General features: G+C 35.0%; 1 protein-coding gene across 3 annotated transcripts in view; it reads left to right on the top strand.

Annotated features, from left to right (window-relative positions):
- Positions 1-19,713, top strand: part of ZnT35C (solute carrier family 30 member 3) — a 182,609-nt gene extending 162,896 nt beyond the window's left edge. For all 3 annotated transcript variants that reach the window (XM_075293067.1, XM_075293069.1, XM_075293068.1), the window contains 2 exons: positions 154-301; positions 19,329-19,713. In XM_075293067.1, the coding sequence (XP_075149182.1) occupies positions 154-301; positions 19,329-19,474 (294 nt within the window). In that variant the 3' untranslated portion in view covers positions 19,475-19,713. The remainder of the gene's footprint in view (positions 1-153; positions 302-19,328) is intronic.
- The last annotated feature ends 2,842 nt before the right edge of the window (positions 19,714-22,555 follow it).

The raw sequence follows: 22,555 nt of genomic DNA, 5'->3' as shown, positions 1-22,555 counted from the left end.
ACCTTTGGGGAACAACAACTATGATTACTATTGCCAACAAATCTACATGGTGGCATTTAACGTACTGGGTGTTGATGTTATATCGCTGCCATACAACTGCATTCCTTTGCCTTGGAATGAATGTTTGTGCTACCGCATACACACACCACTTAGGTTCTTATGGAGGGTACTCCAAGCTATTTGCATTATACGGAAGTTCTCAACATTTTCCAACAAATCGAGGGTGTGCGACGTGTTCATAATTTGCGTATTTGGGCTCTGAGCATTAATAAAGTGGCGTTATCTGCACACTTGGCAATTGGTGAGTACTCACATATTCATACATACGTACACTCGCAAACACATATCTTAATTCGATTCTAAGCATGACATTCATTGAAACATATGCAAGTTTCATGGTGGAGTTATCTCCCACCCATTCCTATTTCAACATTAAAATTTTGTCTCATATATGAAAACATATACCCGAAGCAATACACACACACACTTATGCAATCTTATCGGCGTACATGTGTTTTGCAAATCGACATAAACGCCCGTGAGCATACTTACTCACTTAATCATTTCATATTGTTGTTTTCACTTTTCTCATTGTTGGTGTTGGTGTTGTTGTTTTGTTGTATTCTCATCGTAGTATGAGAACTGGGATTTGCTCTCAGTACTGGGGAATGTTAAAAATTGTTCGAATTTGTTTAGAGTCTCCAAGGATAGCCGCTGGAGATGATGATTATTGTTGTAGGAGTTTGAATGGTTCATGGCTTTATCACAGCAACAACAGCAATTGTTTGTTGGTACAACTTGCTATGCTCTTTGGAGTTTACTGTTTAATTGTTCTCTTTTCTGGGCTCCATGAGAATTGTGATTTAGCAATGGGGAGACTCTCTATTCAGCACACTTGTACTAACATATGTTATGTATGTGTGTACTTGTGTGGGTTGGTATAGTAGGCTTTTGTGTTCATATTGCTAATTTCATTTCTTATCATTATTGCATTTAGGATAATGTTTTACAAATATCAACTACATAGGGTGCAGTTTTCAACAGCAACAACACTCATGACATGCAGGCCTACTTGAGTGGTGTGTATTACACCACCATCACCACCACCACCTACCACTAATGATTGCTGCTTGTTATCGTGTAATTTCATTTAATTTCACATGCAAACATGTTGTCCGTTCAATTGAGAACGATGTAATCGCTTTTAGCTAAAATGTGTAAGGTTGTGGATATTTGCTGTAATTGTTAGAAACAAGAGTTTGTTAAAAAGTTACAAAGTCGGCCAACACTCAAACAGAAAATTACTTGGATTTATTGATTTTGACCTTCCCCTTTGGAATTGATTCCGAGCGGCTTCTTTTAAATAAAAACATTTTTTGGCGACCTATCTGGACTTAAATCTACACTGAAAAAAATATTGTCGTGAGGTCAAAGATTTCATGTCTTTAAAATATGAATGCAAATTTTGCTTAGCACGGAAGACGCAATTATCTACCATAAAGTTTTTTTTCTTTTTCCAAAAGTCGATAAACTTTTCAATGAAGTCGTATTATCCTTATAATTAAGTGATTTCACTTAAAATGGGTATCATAACATGAAAGAAAAAAATTTTGAGCTAAGGTCAACTTGACTTTAATAACTCTGAAAAATTCTTTACATTTAATGAAATTGTCTTTAAATTTGTTGCCTTTTTGCATCTTGACTACAAAGCAAAAAATCGTTCAAACATAGGACATATTTTTCAACACTTCATTTTAAAGACGTTTATTACTTGAAACATATCATAATTTCTACTGGAAGTCAAGTTTTAATTTGGAAAATAAAGTTGTCGTTAACTCGTTTTTAAAGGACTTTGATAGCATATGAAGAAAATAAGCTGAAAAAGCGAAAAATTAAATTTTGCTTCCTAGAAGCAAGTACACAAAACCCAAATTTAAAAGAGAATTGTGGCTTAAAAGTATCCTTACTTGTATTCTCCGCTTCTTTGGCTCGGAATCAATACCAAAATTTTTAAAGTAAAGACAAAATCTTTGGAACCGGGCATGCTTTTTTTTCAGTGTATGATAAATAAAATTAAAATTAGGATTCAAATCTCATTTATCGTTGTTTCATTTTCTTTTCGCGGTATATTAATAAAGCTATTCACGTACAAACAAATGCCACTTTAAAAATCCAAATCATAACGGATACCTCAAAGTACAAAATGTTTTATTAATTATAAACAAAATTAAAAAAAAGATGCCAAATCCTCAAAATAAGTCTTACCCTATATTTATATCGTATATCTAAATATGTAATATTTCAGTTAATTTAAAGACGATTTCTTTAGATAAGGAAAATTTGTCTTAGTTCAAGGACATCCGACTTTAACGGAGGGACGCAAATTTACAATTTTTTTTAAGGGAAAAAAGTTTTTAAAGTAAAGATTGTACCCTTTATTTTAAATAAAATTTCATTGTTTTAAAGAAACTTTTCTTCATTTCTCGTTCATTTCTCGTCAAAAGTTGGTCATTTCTCAACTTGATGGCGAACAACTCCCACGCAGCTAAGGTCAAATTAGTCCAATTACCCTTCGAACTGCTATACCACCTAACGTTTTGTCTTGACTTGATCATTGGGAAAGTTTTTAGATTTTCAAAAAATCTTTTATTGGAGAAATACACTTCCTTCGATACATATCTCTTTCTTAGGCATAAATTCCAAATTTCAGTGAATAGTTAGATACTTAAATGTAACACAACGGGATTCTTCTCTATGCGGTCTATATTTCAACGTGAAATTCAAATCCAATTTTCGATTTTTAAGGCTTTTATTGGTTGATTGAAGACACAACAAAACGATTGTCGATTATTCGATGTGGACGTCCCAAGACGTGTCATTCGGAATGAGTCCAAGTCGTATTCTAAAGTGTAAATTTACTCACTCATTATCAAGTCCATATTAAAGTGACTTGCCTCTTCCATATTTCTACAACTAGGATAGGACACACCAAGGGACTAGTCCCGTGCTAATCCTGGGGTTGATCCATTTGCCGTAGGGTAACCAATTTGTAAAATTAAGACTTCATCCTTGTCGATTAACTCAGCACCATTTCTCATAATCCCCGATTGAGAACTGCCAGTCAGGCAATGTTTGAAACCACATAGAAATGGAATTGCTTATCAACGCAGATTTAGCGATGAATTGAATTAAAATGATTATACTCTCAAAGAATAGTTTTCCATTCGGAGGGAGGATTAAACGACTGTCATTATCAGAAAATATCTTTCTACAAATGTTATTTAATTTCTCATGTTTATGATTGAGCGAATTTACTTTTTGAGAATGTTCTAATTGTCAATTGTGGTTATTATACCATCTCCAGCCTGCAGCCAATGGATCAGTTTAAATAATCGTGGCTTATTTGAGTTAAATATGAAGTTTTTGTTTGTTTGCTTAATTTTTATGAACACTTTCAACTCGTAAAACAATGAAACTTTTAAGTGGGTACCTATACAACCACCAGCATATATCACCATACTGAAGGATGTTAGTCCTCTGGTCAAATGGGACTTTGGTATCCATTGCTAACTACAGGATAGAGCTTCCATTCAGTAGTGTTCACCACACACTTTTGTCGGTTCCCTTTGTGGCTGGGTTTGGAGGTTTCAAGTGACTACTACTGTTGCCTGCATCTTGAGGGCAAGTTGTTTGCAGTTGGCGAATAAAACCAAACAAAAAAAAAAAACAACTCTAGCCAATTCGACCCGAAAACAAAAACAAAGGAATTGTACTCAATTGCCACAAGCGTATACAGAGGTGGACACAGACAGTACACCAATGAAGCACGGTAGCTACACGCTCCAATAGCGAGACCAGTACAATTTTTTGCGTATACACGTAGCTCCTGGGAATCTCTAAACACAAACACACCCACGCAATATCATTACAGGTGTCTGGACTATTTGCAATGCTGGCCTCCCACATGAACCAAAAAATAAACAGACAAGCGTACGTGTCTACATACGTCATGTGTGTGTGTATGTGAATGTGTGTGCGTGAAAGAAACAATGTTCGATGTGTAGAAAACCCCTATGAGAAAAATTGCATACCGAAGTGTTTTCCATTTAAACTTTTGTATTTAAAATAATGCCCAACGTCCATTCATAGGAATAGCGTGGTTTGTTTGCAACGATACACAGGGCTGGTGGGCTATAGTGGTACTGAGGTTTTTTTCATACATGGTAGCCAGAAATGTCGACAATTGGGATGACAGTCATAACGATAAGTTTGACGATTGCAATGCGTTGTATTGCCAAGGGGGAGTCAATGAATACATGACGATAAAGTTTGTCCGGTTTGTTCTATAGGAGAAACTAAAGGGACATCTTTTAAATCCCACAATTGATGGGAAAGAAGAAATTTTAAAAATATATTACAAATGTATTGCATACTTTTAGGTGTTTAAACATTTATTTAAAAATAAAAATCAATGACAACTTATATAAATAAAAACTAATAGCAACTTACAGTTAAAAGTGTCTAAATTCCGGTACGGTCGAATAATGGGACATCCTTTAAATCCCACAATTGATGGGAAAGAAGAAATTTTAAAAATATATTACAAATATATTGCATACTTTTAGGTGTTTAAAATTTATTTAAAAATAACAATCAATGACAACTTATATAAATAAAAAATAATAACAACTTACAGTTAAAAGTGTCTAAATTTCGGTACGGTCGAATATATAGCAACCTATAGCACTTACCAGTTAAATACTCACATTTTATATGTAAAATCATTTAAATCGATTGCATCACAGTAGTGCCTAGTAGTCGTTTAGAATATTTTTTCTTTCTTATATCCATTTGTTTCATAAAATATTCTATACATACACTTCCTATGAAAAGCTCTCACAGGATAAAAAAATTATTTTCGATTTCTAAAGAGTATGACCTTATACTAATATTTAATAATTTTGATACCCATTTTTGTATTTGGTAGAAGCAGCATTAGCCTTTTATATGCATCCACTGTTAGTCTTTGTTCCTTCAAAATTTTCAAATATCCCTCTAGCCAAACATGATAACCCTTTTGTAAATAATTTTGGCAATGGGAGTACAACTTAATTTAAATTTGTTAACTTTTTTTGCTTTATTATTATTAGAAAACTATGCGAATTGTATTGCTGTTGGATCCTTTAGTTTTGAAAAACTGAGTTATCCATTGGACAGTGGTTGAAAATTATAAAATGCTTAGTTTTTGGTAATCGATTCAAGTTGGCAAATATGTAAGATAACAAATTATGGAGATGTAGTACTTTGCTAAGAAAAAGGAATTGGTGATTTATTTCCATCATAGTCTCTTGTAACGCTTTTTGCTTAGCGATCATTTTTATTCCGTTTGCAAAATACTATTTTAAGAGGTCTGCAAAATGTGGTGACGATAACATCCTCATTTAATAGAACTTTCTACACATAGAGCCAAATCTGTAATATATGGTGGATAAAACAGTAGATCGTAGCCCAATTCGGTAAAGTTGCTGGTTACAAGACATGAGCCGGAACGTTATCATGACAAACGAACACTCTTTTCTGGCGAAGGGGCTGTTGTTTTCCTTAGTTTATTATCAAATTGGAGCAATAATTCGGCAATATACAGTACTTGTGATATTTCTGCTCTTTTATACACTGACAAATATTGTCGCAAGCAAAAAAAAAAGTTTCGATTGCGATTTTTGCATAGGTTAGGTTAAAGTTGCAGCCCGATTAATTTCAGGCTCACTTTAACTATTCAGTCCATTGTATATTTCTCCACAAACTTTTTTCCTTATTCAAATTTTGGTAGGTTTTTCAATGAAGCCATTTTTCCTTAGATTTCGGAGGCTTGTATCTTTACATAAAAGAAAATTCTATTGAGCTGAGGTTAATTTGCCTTATACAAATCTTTATTTATAGGTATAGTGGCTGCCCGTCACCTTCAAGTAATCAGTCCATTGTGATACTCTCATTGTGAACTTTTCTTTGATCAATTAATGCTGACAGACTCTATGTGTAACTTAATGACAAGGTAGCTTCCTTTTAGAGCCGAGTCCGAACGCTGCTTCACATTGCGATGAAACTACTTCGATAAGCTTTGAAACACTCAGAAATTTCATCAGCATTACTGAGACAGTATAATCTACACGGAAAGAAATATGCTCGGTTCGGATTTTGTCCTTACAGTATTGATTCCGAGCCAAAGAAGCGTAGAATTGAAGTAAGGCTACATTTAACATTTTAGCCGATTTTAGATTTAGTTTTAACCGCCGCCGAAAAAAATAGGTCGGCTTAATTCTCTGTTTAATACACAATTATCTTTTAAATTTGAGTTGTGCGTACTTGATACTAGGAAAAAAACTTAATTTATTAGCTTTTTCAGTTTGTTTCTTCGTGTGCTATCAAAGTTCATTGAAAACGAGTAAATTTCCAAATTCAGATTCGAGTTCAAGTAGAAATTGTCTATGTTTCAAGTAAAAATAGTCTTTAAAATAAAATGTCCTACATGACATGTCCTATTTCGAACACTTTTTTACTTTATAGTCAAGATAAAAGTCAACAAATTCAAAGCCGATTTTATTAATTGTGAAGAATTTTTCAGAATTATTAAAGTCAAGTTGACCCTAGTCTAACAAGATTTTGTTTGATGTAAAAATATCCATTTTTAAGTCGAATCACTTAATTATAAGGACAAAATGACTTCATTGAAAATCGACTTTTGGACAAAGAAAAAAGCGTCTTCTTGTTAAGCAAAATTCGCATCCATATTTTAGGGGCGTAAAATTTTTGGCCTCACGACAATATATTTTCAGTACACCGCTGAAGAACTTTCAATGGTCTTTCAATGATCCATCATAGCCTATTTTTTGGATCATCCAGATGGTCTTTGATTTTTCTGCTATATTTACCTTTCAAGAAGAAGATTTGAATTACCGACCCGCATTGCAGTTTTTGCATTTTTTCTAGAATATGCGTACAAACCCACTTCCATACGGGGTAAAAATAGTTTCTTTTTTTTTAACTTTTCAAAATTCAAATTGATATAAGGCTTACACTGAAAAAAAAATATTTACATGATATTAAAGATTATGCAACCCACATTTTAGTATGCCAAATTTACACTCTAATAAGGACAAATTTCTTTAAAATAATGAAATTTTAATTACAATAAAGTTTATAATCTTTGCTTCAAAATTCTTTTCCATTAAATTTGGGACACAATTTTTTTTTTTTAAATTTGCGACCCTCCGTTAAAGTCGCATGTCTTTGAACTAAGGCTAATTTTCCTTAAGGTAAAGAACACATTTTTGATTTGAGGAAATTTTCCTTAAATTAATTGAAATATTGAAACATTAGATTTAAGATAAAAACGCTTCAAATATAGGCTAAGACTTATTTTGGGGATTAAGGGTCTTTGGTTTTAAGTTTTTTTTTTTTTTGGAATTAATAAAACATTTTTTACTTTGAAGTATCCGTTATAATTTGGATTTTTCAACTGGCATTTGTTTGTACGTGAGTACCGCGAAAAGAGAATGACAATTTGATAAATGAGATCTGTATCCTAATTTTAATTTTATTGGTCCTAGATTTAAAGCCAGATAGGTCGCTAAAAAAATTCTTTATTTTAAAGAAGACGCATCTTTGGCTCGGAATCGATACCAAAAAACTTAAGGAAAGGTCAAAATTTTTGGATCCAAGTAAACTTTTTTTGAGTGTACTCTTAGAATAAAAAACAGATGAAATTTCTTATTTGAACACTTTTTGCCTATATCCCCCACTGTGTTAGTCATTTAATTTTCTTCATTTGCAGCATTGTCGTTACCATGGCTATGATCATTTGCATTATCCTCGCCCCCATAGTCACTGTAGTGGTCATTATTATGGTGCTCTTAGCCAGCAATTTTCCTACTGATTATCGTTAGTTTTATTTGTATTTGTATCGCTCGTATTTAAACTATTTTGCATGATGCTTATGCGGGTGAGTTTGTGTATGTGGGTATGTGTTTGGTTCATAGCAGATCTCTGTTTTTCTCTTGGAAACTCACTTAAAACTCAGCTCATTAGGGTTTATTGGCTTTCTGCAAATTAAAGTTCTTGTTGAGTATTTCAAAGTTAAGCCTTTCTCTTCGGAAAAAAGCTACTCTTGTCATTCTCTATGCCATGGTTGTTGCCATTGTTGATAACGAATGACAAACTTTGCCATAATTGCTAGAGTTTTTGTTTTTTGTCAAATTGCATGCCAGCCATTGACATTTAATCGAATTTTGAGTATTTTCCTTGGGGCTTTTCTTTTCGATTTTTTTTGTACTATGGCCTTTCGTTGAGGTAGAATGAAGACTTAGGCTATAAATTTCTTTGGTTGAAAATAAATCCCACAACTTTTCCTTTCCACATGACTTCAAATGTTCTCCTGCATCCGTTTAGCATTTATCATTTCGCTTTCATGAAACGTTAAAGGAACTTGTAGTGTCTCCCGGTGGTTCCTTTAGGGTAATGCCTTTTGATGGTATTGCAGCAACACCGTCACCATAGACGTCAGTAGAGCTGCGTTTCCATTGGGGCGTTGGTATTTTCTTCTGTTATTAGATATGGCTGGCGTTATATGGCAAACAAAAGGTTAGATCCCAACTTCCTGTAACCATAAATAACTTTCAAAAATTCGAGGAGTTTTTTTCTTGTCCCCAGTCAAACATTTTTTTTTGTCGTAGAAAAAAAAAACAGCAAAAAATGGATGCAACAAAGATTTAAATTTGGAATGCTTAGTAGTGAAAGAGCAAACTGGGGTATTTCCCCAAACGATGCATTTAAGTTATTTGCTTCTGCTTCTTCTTCTCCTTCTTCTGGTTCAGCTGCTCTCCGTGCTATACAAGTTGTAAAATATGGCATTTTTGTGGAATGTTTTTGGGGGTTTGGTAGACCTTATGCGTGTGGTATATTCTTCATTTTGGTTTTCCATTTTGCTCTCGACTCGACACAACTTAAACTTTTACTTGAGCTTTAGCCATTTGAGGTAGACATTGGTCTTGCATTTATTTTTTATTTTTGTGTTGGTGGTATTTGCTTAAGGTGCAGTTGTCTTATTTCTCTACTAAGGGCCAAGGGCTATCTTTACGATGGTAGGGTGTTGGGAAAGTTCAAAAGTTAACTGTCTGCCTGCCATGTAAAGTAAAAGTTACAATGAATGGTTTTTGGACACTCGAGATAATTTTTTGATAAAACTTTTCGATTTGTTTCTCAAAGCCATAACTTAAGGCAAATACGTATGGTGGTGTATGATTCCCTAAAGTGATTTGAAAGAAAAAAGCAAAAAACAAAAAATCACAAAATAATAGAATTTAAGAATTTAAATTAACCACAGATCTATGAAAACATCTCCAGCCTGAGATATAAATAGCGGCCCAAGAATTAAAACTATAGGACTCGTTTTTAACCTTTTAGTGAAGTAAATTTGAAGACAAAGAGTTTGTGGGCAATGATCTGTGATTGAACACAAAAATATTAGGGCAGATAGTAGCAATCTCTAAATCGACATAAAATTTGATTCTATGACGAATGGTGTAAAAAACCATGGATCTACAATTGCTTTTTCTGGACTTTATAGGGTGGCTGATATGTAATGTAAAAAATAAGGGGCTTTATTTTTTTTGGTCGTATTGTTCAAAAGCAAACATGTTGGAAATAACATCAAACTTTGGAATTTGAGTTCTGGTAACCAACCGAAGGTGTAAATTCTCTGTTAACCTCTATGGAAAGTAAACCTAATCGTTGTGCCTATTCAAAATCTTCACAATTTAGATGTTGTTAACTTTTCTGTCTACTCTTTGCAATGCATCACCACCAGTGGTGCCCGCTTTGCATACACAATGTCGTGGGTTCGATTCCTGCTTCGACCGAAAACCAAAAAGTTTTTTAGCGTTGGATTACCCCACCTCAAAAAAAATTGAGCTTCCAAAAAAGTAGTTTGGATCCCCAATCTGTGATCCGGAAGTAGTGCAAACTTGCATCATCTCCAATGAATTTTACATGGGCTTGTCATAGGACGGATGTACTAACCTTTTGGATCCTTTGCATTGATTTAGAAGTTGTGTCCTGGAAGTTAATTTGAATGAAGGAATTTAAAAAGCGAAGGAAAAAAATTTTTCAACCAATTTCACTTTTTTTCATCCATATGTTTTATTAATACTATTATTTTCCTATTATCTAATTTTTACAATTTGAAAAACTTTTTCGCTCCGAGCAGGGGTTAAACCTGGGTTTGCAGGCACCATAACAGAACGCCTTAGCACACTCAGCCACAAACGCCATTGAACATAAAGCGTCGAAAGGTAAATTCAAATGTGCCACAGTGGCTCAGCGGTCGTTTCCTATCGAGGAAATTGTAGCGGAATCTAGAATAAAATGGGCGTTAAATAGCTTTGGATCATTCAAATCCCCCGGACCTGATGGAATTACTCCGGCGGAGTTACAAGCGGTGGCTGACAGAATTATCCCCTGGTTGTCGGCGATATCTATAGGATGTATCAACTTGGCATATATTCCAGGAAAGTGGAGGGAAACAAAAGTCGTTTTCATACATAAGGCGGGAAAAGCCTCTCACTCGAGTGCGAAGGATTTCCGACCAATCAACTTATCCTCATTCCTACTTAAGACTCTGGAGAGGATGATAGATATTTATCTTAGAACTAGCGTCGATTCAAGTTTGCTGTCGAAACGACAACATGCATACTCGAAGGGCAGGTCTACTGAGACCGCATTACATGAACTAGTCAGCTTTATTGAAAGCTCACTATCTGTCAAAGAATACACAATCGTGGCGTTTCTAGACATCGAAGGGGCGTTCAATAACGTCCATCCGAGCTCGATATTAAATGGACTGACAACTCTGAATATTGATCCAGGTATACTTAGGCTGTTAGACGAACTTCTAAGGAAGAGACGCATTTCAGCCACACTAGGACAAGCAAACATACAAAGGTATGTGAACAGAGGCACTCCTCAAGGAGGAGTTCTATCACCTCTTCTTTGGAATGTTGCTATAAACGACCTTCTGGTTTGCCTAGAAAAAGAAAGGATACAAGTGGTGGCATACGCAAATGGTGTGGCGCTAGCAGTCAGGGGAAAATTCCCATCAACAGTTAGAGATATTATACAGAGAGCCCTCCGGATGACTGAGAAAAGGGGGAAAGATAATGGTCTTGGGATAAATCCTGCAAAGACAGAACTAGTCATGTACTGCAAAAGTTCGCAAAATTCCCACGGTTAGGCCCATTTCCTTAGGGGGTATTGAAACTCCCTTTAGTGAGTGTGCAAAATACCTTGGCGTTATTTTGGACAGGAAGCTGAACTTTAAGCTTAATATTGAAGAAAGGGCGAGGAAAGCAACGGTAGCTTTATACTCGTGCAAAAAGGCAATAGGGAAAAAGTGGGGACTAAAACCAAAAATTGTGCATTGCAGTGGTTAGACCTATCATGCTATATGGTGTTGTAGTCTGGTGGCCGGCATTTCACCAGCCAACAAGTTTAAACAAAGTTCAGCGTATGGCGTGTTTGTGTATCTCAGGCGCATTCAGCAAGACAGGAACAAATTCCCTGCATCTATTGCCTGATATATCGGGCTGCCACCTAACCTAGGTTAGGTTAGGTTAGGTTAGGTGGCAGCCCGATGTATCAGGCTCACTTAGCCTATTCATTCCATTGTGATACCACATTGGTGAACTTCTCTCTTATCACTGAGTGCTGTCCGATTCCATGTGAAGCTCAATGACAAGGGACCTCCTTTTTATAGCCGAGTCCGAACGGCGTTCCACATTGCAGTGAAACCACTTAGAGAAGCTTTGAAACCCTCAGAAATGTCACCAGCATTACTGAGGTGGGATAATCCACCGCTGGAAAACTTTTTGGTGTGCGGTCGAAGCAGGAATCGAACCCACGACCTTGTGTATGCAAGGCGGGCATGCTAACCATTGCACCACGGTGGCTCCCTGCCACCTAACCTAGCTACAAGTATCACACTGTACGTACAAATGCCAAAAGCCTGTATCAAACTTGTGTTGTAAACTATGAAATAGGAAAAGAGAATTCCCCTTTCAAGTATCAAAGTACACTGAAAAAAATATTGTCGTGAGGCCAAAGATATCATGTCCTTAAAAGAAGAATGCGAAGTTTGCTTAGCACAGAAGACGCATTTCTCTGAAGTTTTTCTCTTTGTCCAAAAGTCGATAAACTTTCAGTGAAGTCGTTTTATCCTTATAGTTAAATGATACCTTTGTCAAAAAGTTGCAGTCATTGGCATGCTCTCATAGTATGTTCTTGGGTCGTTAATTATTAAAATTATTATTTTTCTTTCAAAATGTCTTCAAATGACCTAATGTATTTTTTATCCTACCGTATATTTTTTCACTCCAAGTAATTAATAGTATGACTTTTGTTGCCCCCATTGTACGGTCATATACATACACATAATCGCACAAAAATGCATTACCATTTTGCAAAATACAAACTATAGCTATATTTTTATGTATATGCTCTATATTCTAATAAATATTTTTCTAACAGCTGCAATTTTTATTGCGGTCTTTATTTATACGAAGCTGTGCTAAAAGAAACAACAACGAAATAAACTCGAAACAATTGGAAACCACATTCGCTGGCTAATCCACCGCCAGATGGTGGACTAGGAAGTATTATTATTTTGCATTTATAATAAACTCCTGCAAACAGAATAGCAGCATATTTGTGAAATTTATTCTCACGCATAAATTGTTGCAGGTCATAAATTGCAAGCCATTATTGTGGCCAAAGCAGAAACGTTAATGCTCCTCTGCCATGCCGACACGATATTTATATTGGCAAGTTTTCCAGTTAAAATTTTTTTGGTACAGCTGAACAATTTCAAAGCAAAATTACTTTTGGATCTGTTTATGCAAATGTTCAGTTTAATGCTATGACACTGGATGGCAATGGAAAAGAGTGATAGTAAAACAGCGCAAAAGAAAGAAAAACTAAGGAACAAATTTTCACAAAATTATCCACATTCTCTTATTTCCTTCATATCTGAAGCAAGGAGTGGGGGGGAAACAAAAGACAAATTTCAAAAAAAAAAAAAAAATAAAAAATTGAGGATGAGCTAAAATCGGGTGGAGTCGACTACGTGGTATCCTACTTACAGATGCAAATTTTCTATGAGTTAAAAAGGGGAACTTGCTTTTAACATCGATAAGTCTGATCCCTGTGGTTAGGCGTTCTTACGCCATGTAATTCAATTTGTCAAGACATTTATCCTACGAAAAAATTATCAAAGGAAAGAATAGGCGGACGTCCAAGGAATAATGAGGGTGAAATTATGAAGAATTTTGCGGTTTATTGAAGTCTGATAAATATACGTCTGTGCACACAAAAAAATATTTTTCTGATTCAATCACGAAATTAATTGATCCAATTAATTTTTTAATTGAAATGTCTTCAATCACAGAAATGATAGTATCAATTAAAAAATTAATTGACAGTTGATTAAAAAATTAATTGATCCAATTAAAAAATTAATTGATACTATTAATTTGTGTGATTGCTTTTTATTTCAATTAAACAAAATTTTGATTCAATTAAATTTTTAATTTAATATTTTTTAAAACTCAATTAAGATTTTAATTGGAAAAATTTTCGTGAAATGTTTTTCTGTGTGGGCTTCATAATAACGTTGACATTGGACTGATATTTGTTCACATCGAGTAATTTTCGCAAGCTTGGAAACAAAACCATGGGAATCAAAATTAGGAGGATTCTGTGGATAGGATAGCAGTTCGTAACCCAATTCTACTAATATTACTATGGCGTGTCAGATTTTGTCTTCCACATATCCTTATGTTCGTAGAAAAATTAGGCATAATACAGCCAAGGTATCGTTTTAATCGTACACAGGTAATCAATGTGGAACACACCTTCTGACGTTCAGAAGGCTGTGCTTTCTTCAGAATTCGTTTGTCGGCTACAGTCCATTGTTAGATTTTGGTCATTCGACGTGCGATCACGTTGGAAATCGTTAAACTAGGAAAGGATAGGCGGACATCCAAAGATTAATGAGGGTGAAAATTTGAAGATCTTGGCGGATTCTTTTTTTATTGAGGTCTGATAAATATACGTCCGTGGGCTTCATAATAACGGTGATATTGGACTGATATTTGTTCACATCGAGTAATTTTCGCAAGTTTGGAAACAGAACCATGGGAATCAAAATTAGGAGGATTCTATTGATAGAATAGCAGTTTTCTGTGGATAGGATAGCAGTTCGTAACCCAATTCTACCAATATTACTATGGCGAGTCAGATTTTGTCTTCCACTTATCCTTATGTCCGTAGAAAAATTAGGCATAATACAGCCAAGGGATCGTTTTAATCGTACACAGGTAAACAATGTGGAGCACACCTTCTGACGTTCAGAAGTCTGTGCTTTCTTCAGAATTCGTTTGTCGGCTACAGTCCATTGTTAGATTTTGGTCATTTTATCCATCGACGTGTGATCACGTAGGACATCGTTAAACTATTTTTGAACGTTAGGTTACGTCAAGTTAGGTTAGATTTTAGCGGTAGCCTATTGTCAGGCGTACTTAGACTCAGATTCAGTCCATTGTCATAGCACCGGTGCAGAAGTTCTATGTTAACAATGAGAGCTTCCCGATTCTATTTTAAAATCAATGCGAAGAGACCTTCTTTTTATACCTGAGTCAGAATGCCTTATCACATTGTGTACGTACACTATAGCTGAAAAATTTGTTTGTGTTCGGTCTGAACCACGGTAGCTTCCCAGTCCATATAGTGGTGCCAAATTTCTGTGTGAGTGCTGCACGTTTCTATGTTTAGTGATATGGGATCTCCTTTTCAAAGCTGAGTACGAGCGTGTGAAGGCTCTTGGAGAACATTTAAATTACTCAGAAATATCATCGACATTACTGAGAGGGGTATGGTACAAAACACTTTTCGATTTCCTTGCTCATTTTCTGTGCTGGAAGCCACCACTCTGTGTGAGTGCTGCACGTTTCTATATTTACCTCAGTGATATGGGATCTCCTTTTCAAAGCTAAGTACGAGCGTGTGAAGGCTCTTGGAGAACATGTAAATTACTCAGAAATATCATCGACATTAGTGAGAGCGGTATGTTACAAAACATTTTTCGATTTCCTTACTCATTTTTCTTTCCAAACTAGAAACGAATAATCGATCGATGTTGCTCCTTTTTATACCCTCCACCATAAAGGGTGATACGGTCAAAATTTGGTCAAGGGAAAACGCGTGTAAATCGGTGAAATCGTTTATTTAAAAAATCAAATTAAATTTCTTTTTCAAGTTCAGTTAGGCTTTCGCTTTTCCAAATCCGAATTGCCGGGCCTCACGCTTGACACCTGCCATCAGACTTTGTACAGCCACCTTGTCCACCTTCTTCGCCGCAGAAAGCCAGTTTGCCTTGAACTGCTGCTCGTCCTTAGCAGTTTTTTTTTGGTCTTCTTTAGGTTCTGCTTGGCAATAGCCCTGTATTTCTCAATTGTGCGGAGCTCTGGCGTGTTGGGAGGGTTCTTGTCCTTGGGAACCACCTGCACGTTGTTGGCGGCGTACCACTCCATGGCCTTTTTACCGTAATGGCAAGTTGCCAAATCCGGCCAAAACAGTACGGAACAACCGTGTTTCTTCAGGAAAGGCAGCAGCCGTTTATTCAAACACTCTTTCACGTAAATTTCTTGGTTGACAGTCCCGCAAGCTATGAAAATGGTGCTTTTCAAGCCACAGGTACAGATGGCTTGCCAAACCAAATATTTCTTTGCGAACTTTGACAGTTTTATGTGCTTGAAAATATCTGCTACCTTTCCCCTTCCTTTTGCCGTATACAACTCCTGTCCCGGAAGCTGCTTGTAGTCGGCTTTGACGTAGGTCTCGTCGTCCAAACTTCGTCAGCATCGTCGTGTACAGCCTCCGGGATCGCGCTTTGGCCGTCGTATTTTGTTTATCATCGCGATTTGGAGTCACTACCTTCTTGTAAGTCGATAGTCCGGCTCGTTTTTTGGCTCGATGCACGGTTGTAGACGATACACCCAGCTTATTTGCGGCATCTCGGAGAGAGAGGTTAGGGTTTCGCTTGAAACTACCGGCAACTCTCTTTGTCGTCTCAGCGGCTTCCGGTTTTCGATTTCCCCCCGATGCAGACTTCCTGGCTGTCGACAAACGTTCCCCAAACACTTTAATTACATTTGTAACGGTTGATTTGGCAACTTTTAGCGATTTTGCCAGCTTTGAGTGCGAGTAGCTCGGATTTTCGCGATGCGCGAGCAAAATTTTGATACGCTGCTGTTCTTGCTTGGACGGCATTTTGACAACTGAAGAGTGAATTCCAAAATCAAAATAGGAGCAACATTCTACACACACACCTTCAAAATGAGGGGTGTTCAGGTTTTTCAAATGCAAAAGTGAAAGAAATACGTCAAGTTTATATTGACCAAATTTTGACCTGTCACCCTTTAGGATGGGGGTATATTAACTTTGTCATTCCATTTGTAACACATCGAAATATTGCTCTAAGACCCATAAAGTATATATACTCTGGGTCGTGGTGAAATTCTGAGTCGATCTGAGCGTGTCCGTCCGTCTGTTGAAATCACGCTAACTTCCGAACGAAACAAGCTATCGACTTGAAACTTGGCACAAGTAGTTGTTATTGATGTAGGTCGGATGGTATTGCAAATGGGCCATATCGGTCCACTTTTACGTATAGCCCCCATATAAACGGACCCCCAAATTTGGCTTGCGGGGACTCTAAACCCATAGAAAAGATCATGAACGGCGTTGTCATTTCAAAACGTTTCGTTCATGAAAGTGAATCAACACACATGTGTTGTCAAAATGAGAACAGACGGGGTCAATCTGACAATGTTAAAATGACACCATCCGTTGTCAAAACAACAACGAGCGTTCATGATCTGAAAACGTAATGGTTACGAATTTATAAACAAAATTAAAAAAAAAAGATTTCCGCTACTGTGAAAACCTGTGTTGTGCGCACCATACGCGTTAACAGTCTCCTTAGCACATTGCCCCATCGGCGGAGTTGCCATAACGACGTCTAACGATTATTTTAAGAATTTTCATTTAAGAAAAGAAAAACGAATGCCGTTCATGAAATCGTGAACGCCCGTGGACAAAATCGTGAACATTTCTTTTTGATTTGTTGTGAACGTTTCCGTTTCATTTTGTCACCGTCCGTTCACGATTGTGGAACGCAATTTTTTCTATTAGTGTAAGAGAAGCAAATTTCATCCGATCCAGCTGAAATTTGGTAGATGGTGTCAGCATGCAGGAATTGGTTCATATCAGTCAATAATTATATATAGCCCCCATATAAACCGATCCCCAGATATGACCTCCGGTGCCTTTTAGAGAAGAAAAATTCATCCAATCTGGTTGAAATTTGGTACGTGGTGGTAGTATATGATATTTAACAACCATGCCAAAAGTGGTCCATAATCATATCCCGAGATTTGATTTTGAAGCCTCTTGGAGGAGCAAATTTCATCCGAGTCAGTTGAAAAGTGGTACATTGTGCTAGTATATGGCCGTTAACAACCATGCCTAACTAGGTCCATATCGGTCTATAGGTATATATAGCCCTCAGATAAATCAATTCCCAATTACACAAAAATTGGTCCATATCAAGTTCATAATTGTATATAGCCCCCATATAAGCGACCCCCATATTTCAATTCTGGCTCTCTACCACGTATGGACTAACTCACAATTTAGAAAACAATGTTAAGAAGTTTTAAGATACCACAACCCAAGTAATTCGATTATGTATGACAGTCTTTCGTAGAAGTTTCTACGCAATCCATGGTGCTTACGGCCGTATATACTTGTTAATTTTTCTAAAATCTCCGTGGATTGTACTTATGCTTCCAAAAGCATAAATCGGTCATATAATCCTTTTAGAAAATTCGTTAGATGTTAGACTTTTATTCGTTGGCATTAGTGTAGGTTAGGTTAGATTAGGTTAGGTGGCAGCCCGATGTATCAGGCTCACATAGACTATTCAGTCCATTGTGATACCACATTGGTGAACTTCTCTCTTATCACTGAGTGCTGTCCGATTCCATGTTAAGCTCAATGACAAGGGACTTACTTTTTATAGCCGAGTCCGAACGGCGATCCACATTGCAGTGAAACCACTTAGAGAAGTTTTGAAACCCTCAGGAATGTCACCAGCATTACTGAGGTGGGATAATCCACCGCTGAAAAACTTTTTGGTGTTCGGTCGAAGCAGGAATCGAACCCACGACCTTGTGTATGCAAGGCGGGCATGCTAACCTGGCACCACGGAGGCATTAGTGTAACTCTCCGTTTCGGTAAGTGCAATATGGCAGTAAGGACATCTATAACTACTTTAAAAATGCGATAGAGATGGGTAAAAAAGTGGTTTATTGATTTCTTTCCCAGAAAATTCGTTAGATGTTAGACTTTTATTCGTTGGCATTATTGTAACTCTCCGTTTCGGTAAGTGCAATATGGCAGTAAGAGCATCTATAACTGCTTTAAAAATGCGACTGAGATGGGTAAAAAAGTGGTTTATTGATTTCTTTTCCAGAAGGAATCTAGAACTGAAGTAATTACTAACATCGCCAACTTGCAATATAAAACTGAAGTTTGTTGTGCAAATCATTGTGCGGTTTCGGAATAATATTTCGATGCCTTACGAACTCATTGCCAATATTAGTATACCTCCCAATCTTTTGAAAGGAAAAAATTTGGAAAACTAGTTTTTTTTCCTTTATTGTCATTTTATTTGACTTTTTACCCCCTTTGCTCCCATCAGCATTGCTGAGCTACGAGGAATAAGTGCAAAACTTCTTGGAGGATTTGTTTCTCGAGCTCTGACATTTTCTGCAGGGCTTTGGCATGCACGTGCGAAAATGCAATTTGCATTATGGCCAACTAAAATAAGAAATAAAAAGCCATGGACTTTGTCTGGCTTCGAATTCAATTTGCAATGTCTCCCTGGCAGCACCACATCCTTTTCATGTATAGAGAGACATAAAAAATGTCTATGCTGTGGAGCAAAAATGATTTGACTTGGCGAAAGGATGGTTTAAGAAATTTGTTTCTAATTAGGTCATTCACATTTGCTATTTCCTATTATTAATAACATTTGCAATAAATATTCGATTTGTAATTATAAACATATATTTTTCTACCATCTTCACCATCACCATCAGCATTTCTTTTTCATTTTTCTTAGTACTAAATGTTCCCTATTCTTTGTGTCTTTATTACAGCTCCAGATGCTGATCCGAAAAAAATTATGCAGGAAGCCACCACTGCTGTTCATATGCGTTACAATTTCTTTGAGACAACCATACAAATTGAGGACTTCACACCCGAAATGGAAACCTGCACACAGTGCACTGTGCCAGAACCTTGAAAAGGAAAACCCAATGATGATGACATCCGTTGCAAGGGGGGAGAGGTTGAAGCTTTGAGGAAATCAAGAAAGAAGATGGAAAAACTACGATGTGTTTTTACTTCTTTGAAAATTTCTTTTGTAGTAGGGTAGAGAAACTGAACAATAACAGCAACAATAACAACTCCAATATTCTGGCAAAAGGATACAAATTTAAATTCACATAAGGCAACAATTTCAAAAAAAAAAAAAAAAAACAACTACTACTACTACAATTGCAACAGTTTAAAATGAAAAGAATGACTTTTATATATGTATACATATAGGTGACGATTGTCTTTTATGTACATATATATTAGGGTGCTCCATAATTAGCTAGAAAGTAAAAAAAAAAAACATACACAATTGTACAAAAACAAAAAATTTGGAAACATTTCCCTTATGAAAATTTTGAAATAGAAATTCTTCAATTAAAAACACTTTAATATCATATATGTTATATGTATTTTTTTTGCAAAATTATTAGAAATAGATTTTTTCGAAAAAATATTTATTTCCCTTATTTCTGTTGACTTTGTTTATAACGAAATTTAGCTAAAGATTCAAATGAAAAAAAAAATCAAAATAATAATAAAAAATATTATTTTGTTATTATTATTTTCAAATAAAAAATTAAGCTTTTATTTTTCATATATATTAAGTTGCGATCAAATCAATTACTTTGGGAAGTTACAATAGTAAAAAATGCCAACACTGATTTCAAAATTAAAAAAATAGAACAAATTTTTCTTTTACATTAAGTTCTCAACTTCTAGGGGAAGATAATAAAGAACTACATTCCAAGTCATATATTTTTATTCCTCTCAATTCAATTTCTGTAAATCAATATAAGACCCATAACGATGGCTATAATATCCGAATTAAATTTTGAGTGAGTTTTAAGATTCCAGTATGTCTCTTTTGCATATTTTTCAAGTTTGGCTTGAAAGTAAACGCTATTGATTTTGAAAGAAATAGGTTTAGAGTAAGTTACATATTAGAGGTGTATGCGTGACTGAATTTTCACTCACATTCACGAACCAAAATATTTATTCACGCACGCTCACACACGATACGTATGGTAGCCAATCCCACTGATGCACATTTACGAAAAGAAAACCAGTACTCACGCACGAACCACTTTTAAAGACTCACGTTCACCCACGATTCACGAGAATTCACGTGATTCGCGACAAATTCACGAGACTCCCACCATTTTCCACACGAAAATCCAACCAAATTCAAAAATAGAGAGCTAAATTAATTTCACTTAACATACGAGTGTGAATATAATCTTGATTATTTTCGTGAGCGTGATTTTGTAGAAATTGTATTCACGCACATTCACGAACCGATTTTATTTCTCGCGCACGACATATTTATTTTAGTCCCATTCAGGCACATTCACGAGAGTTGTTTTGGATTTTGTTCATGACTCACGTGATTCACGCGTGTCACGAGAATTTCATGTCACGCGTACACCTCTATTACATATCCGATTTTCTTGGCATTGATTTTACGAAATCATCGGAATGTACCAGGTACTAGTTCAGTTAGTTCAAATTTATGTATATCTCTAACTACCAAATTTTTGCAAATTTTTCCATTTACATATCGATCAATTTACTCAAGATTGAAAATCCAAAATTTCCAAAGTACCAGCAACATTGATTTAGACTTTAACCATTTCACTACCGAAATAAATCTAATGTTACAAACATAAATTTTTCTTCTGTTTTTTACTTGTATTAATAGCATATAGAATAAAAATTGTAATTCTGAGGACCTACCTCAATTACTTCAAGAGCTATATGAGTTTGTTCTGAAAACTTGATTCTTGAATTGTGACCAAATATCTCTATGGTCTATTGACCTATTATATCTTTCGAAGTGTGAGAAAAAATACAAAAAAGAACCCAAAAAAATATCAGTTATAGTTTTTGTACGAATGTCCATTTACTACACACAAAATAAAATTCACAAAAATTTTTCCAATTAAAATTTTAATTGAGTTTTAAAAAATATTCAATTAAAAATTTAATTGATTCAACAAATTTTTTAATTGAAACAAAAATCAATCACAAAAATAATGGTATCAATTAATTTTTTAATTGGATCAAATTACTTTTTTTTGACCTTCAATTCATTTTTTAATTGATACTATAATTTCTGTGAATGAAGATATTTCAATTAAAAATTAATTGGATAAATTAATTTCGTGATTGAATCAGAATTTTTTTTTGTGTGTGTACAGACATACAGTAGAAAAATGGATTCAAAATTTCGTAATTTTCGTTTAATGTTAAAGAAGTTTATAAAAATGCAATTTAGTGCTCACCAATATGGAAAATATTTATAGGTTATTTACATTAAAGCCGCTACTTTAAAATAACATTGAGAAATAAATCGAAACTAAATGGGGATATATAGTTTGGTGTCGTTTTCAAATGTCCTCCTAGGGGGACTCCGGAGTTAAAAGGGTTAATTTGCGGTTTATATATTTCCAACATGGTAACCTTCATGGTCTTTATATACACACAAAAAAATTTCACGAAAAATTTTCCAATTAAAATTTTAATTGAGTTTTAAAAAATATTCAATTAAAAATTTAATTAAATCAACAAATTTGTTAATTGAAACAAAAATTAATAGTATAAATTAATTTTTTAATTGAATCAATTAATTTTTTAATTGCCTTTCAATTAATTTTTAATTGATACTATCATTTCTGTGATTGAAGACATTTCAATTAAAAAATTAATTGGATCAATTAATTTCGTGATTGAATCAGAAAAAAATTTTTTGCTCCCACAATAAAAAATTTTGTGGTCTCTAGTCTTTTTAATTTATTTTTAAAGAGATACCTAAGATATAAAAAGGTTTTTTTTTGTAATCGCATAATAATTAATCACATTAAAATAAAATAAATGTTCTCAAAATTGTATTACTAGTTTCAAAAAAAGTATTTATTTATTAAAAAAAAATTAAAAAAAAAATTGGATTATTCTCTCAATTTTTTGTGGAAAATTTAGCCTTCCTAAAAAATTTATATATTGTAAAAGA

The sequence above is a fragment of the Haematobia irritans genome, chromosome 2, assembly GCF_050003625.1.
Source record: "Haematobia irritans isolate KBUSLIRL chromosome 2, ASM5000362v1, whole genome shotgun sequence".
Classification (NCBI taxonomy): domain Eukaryota; kingdom Metazoa; phylum Arthropoda; class Insecta; order Diptera; family Muscidae; genus Haematobia; species Haematobia irritans.
This window is presented reverse-complemented; position numbering and strand designations above follow the sequence as displayed.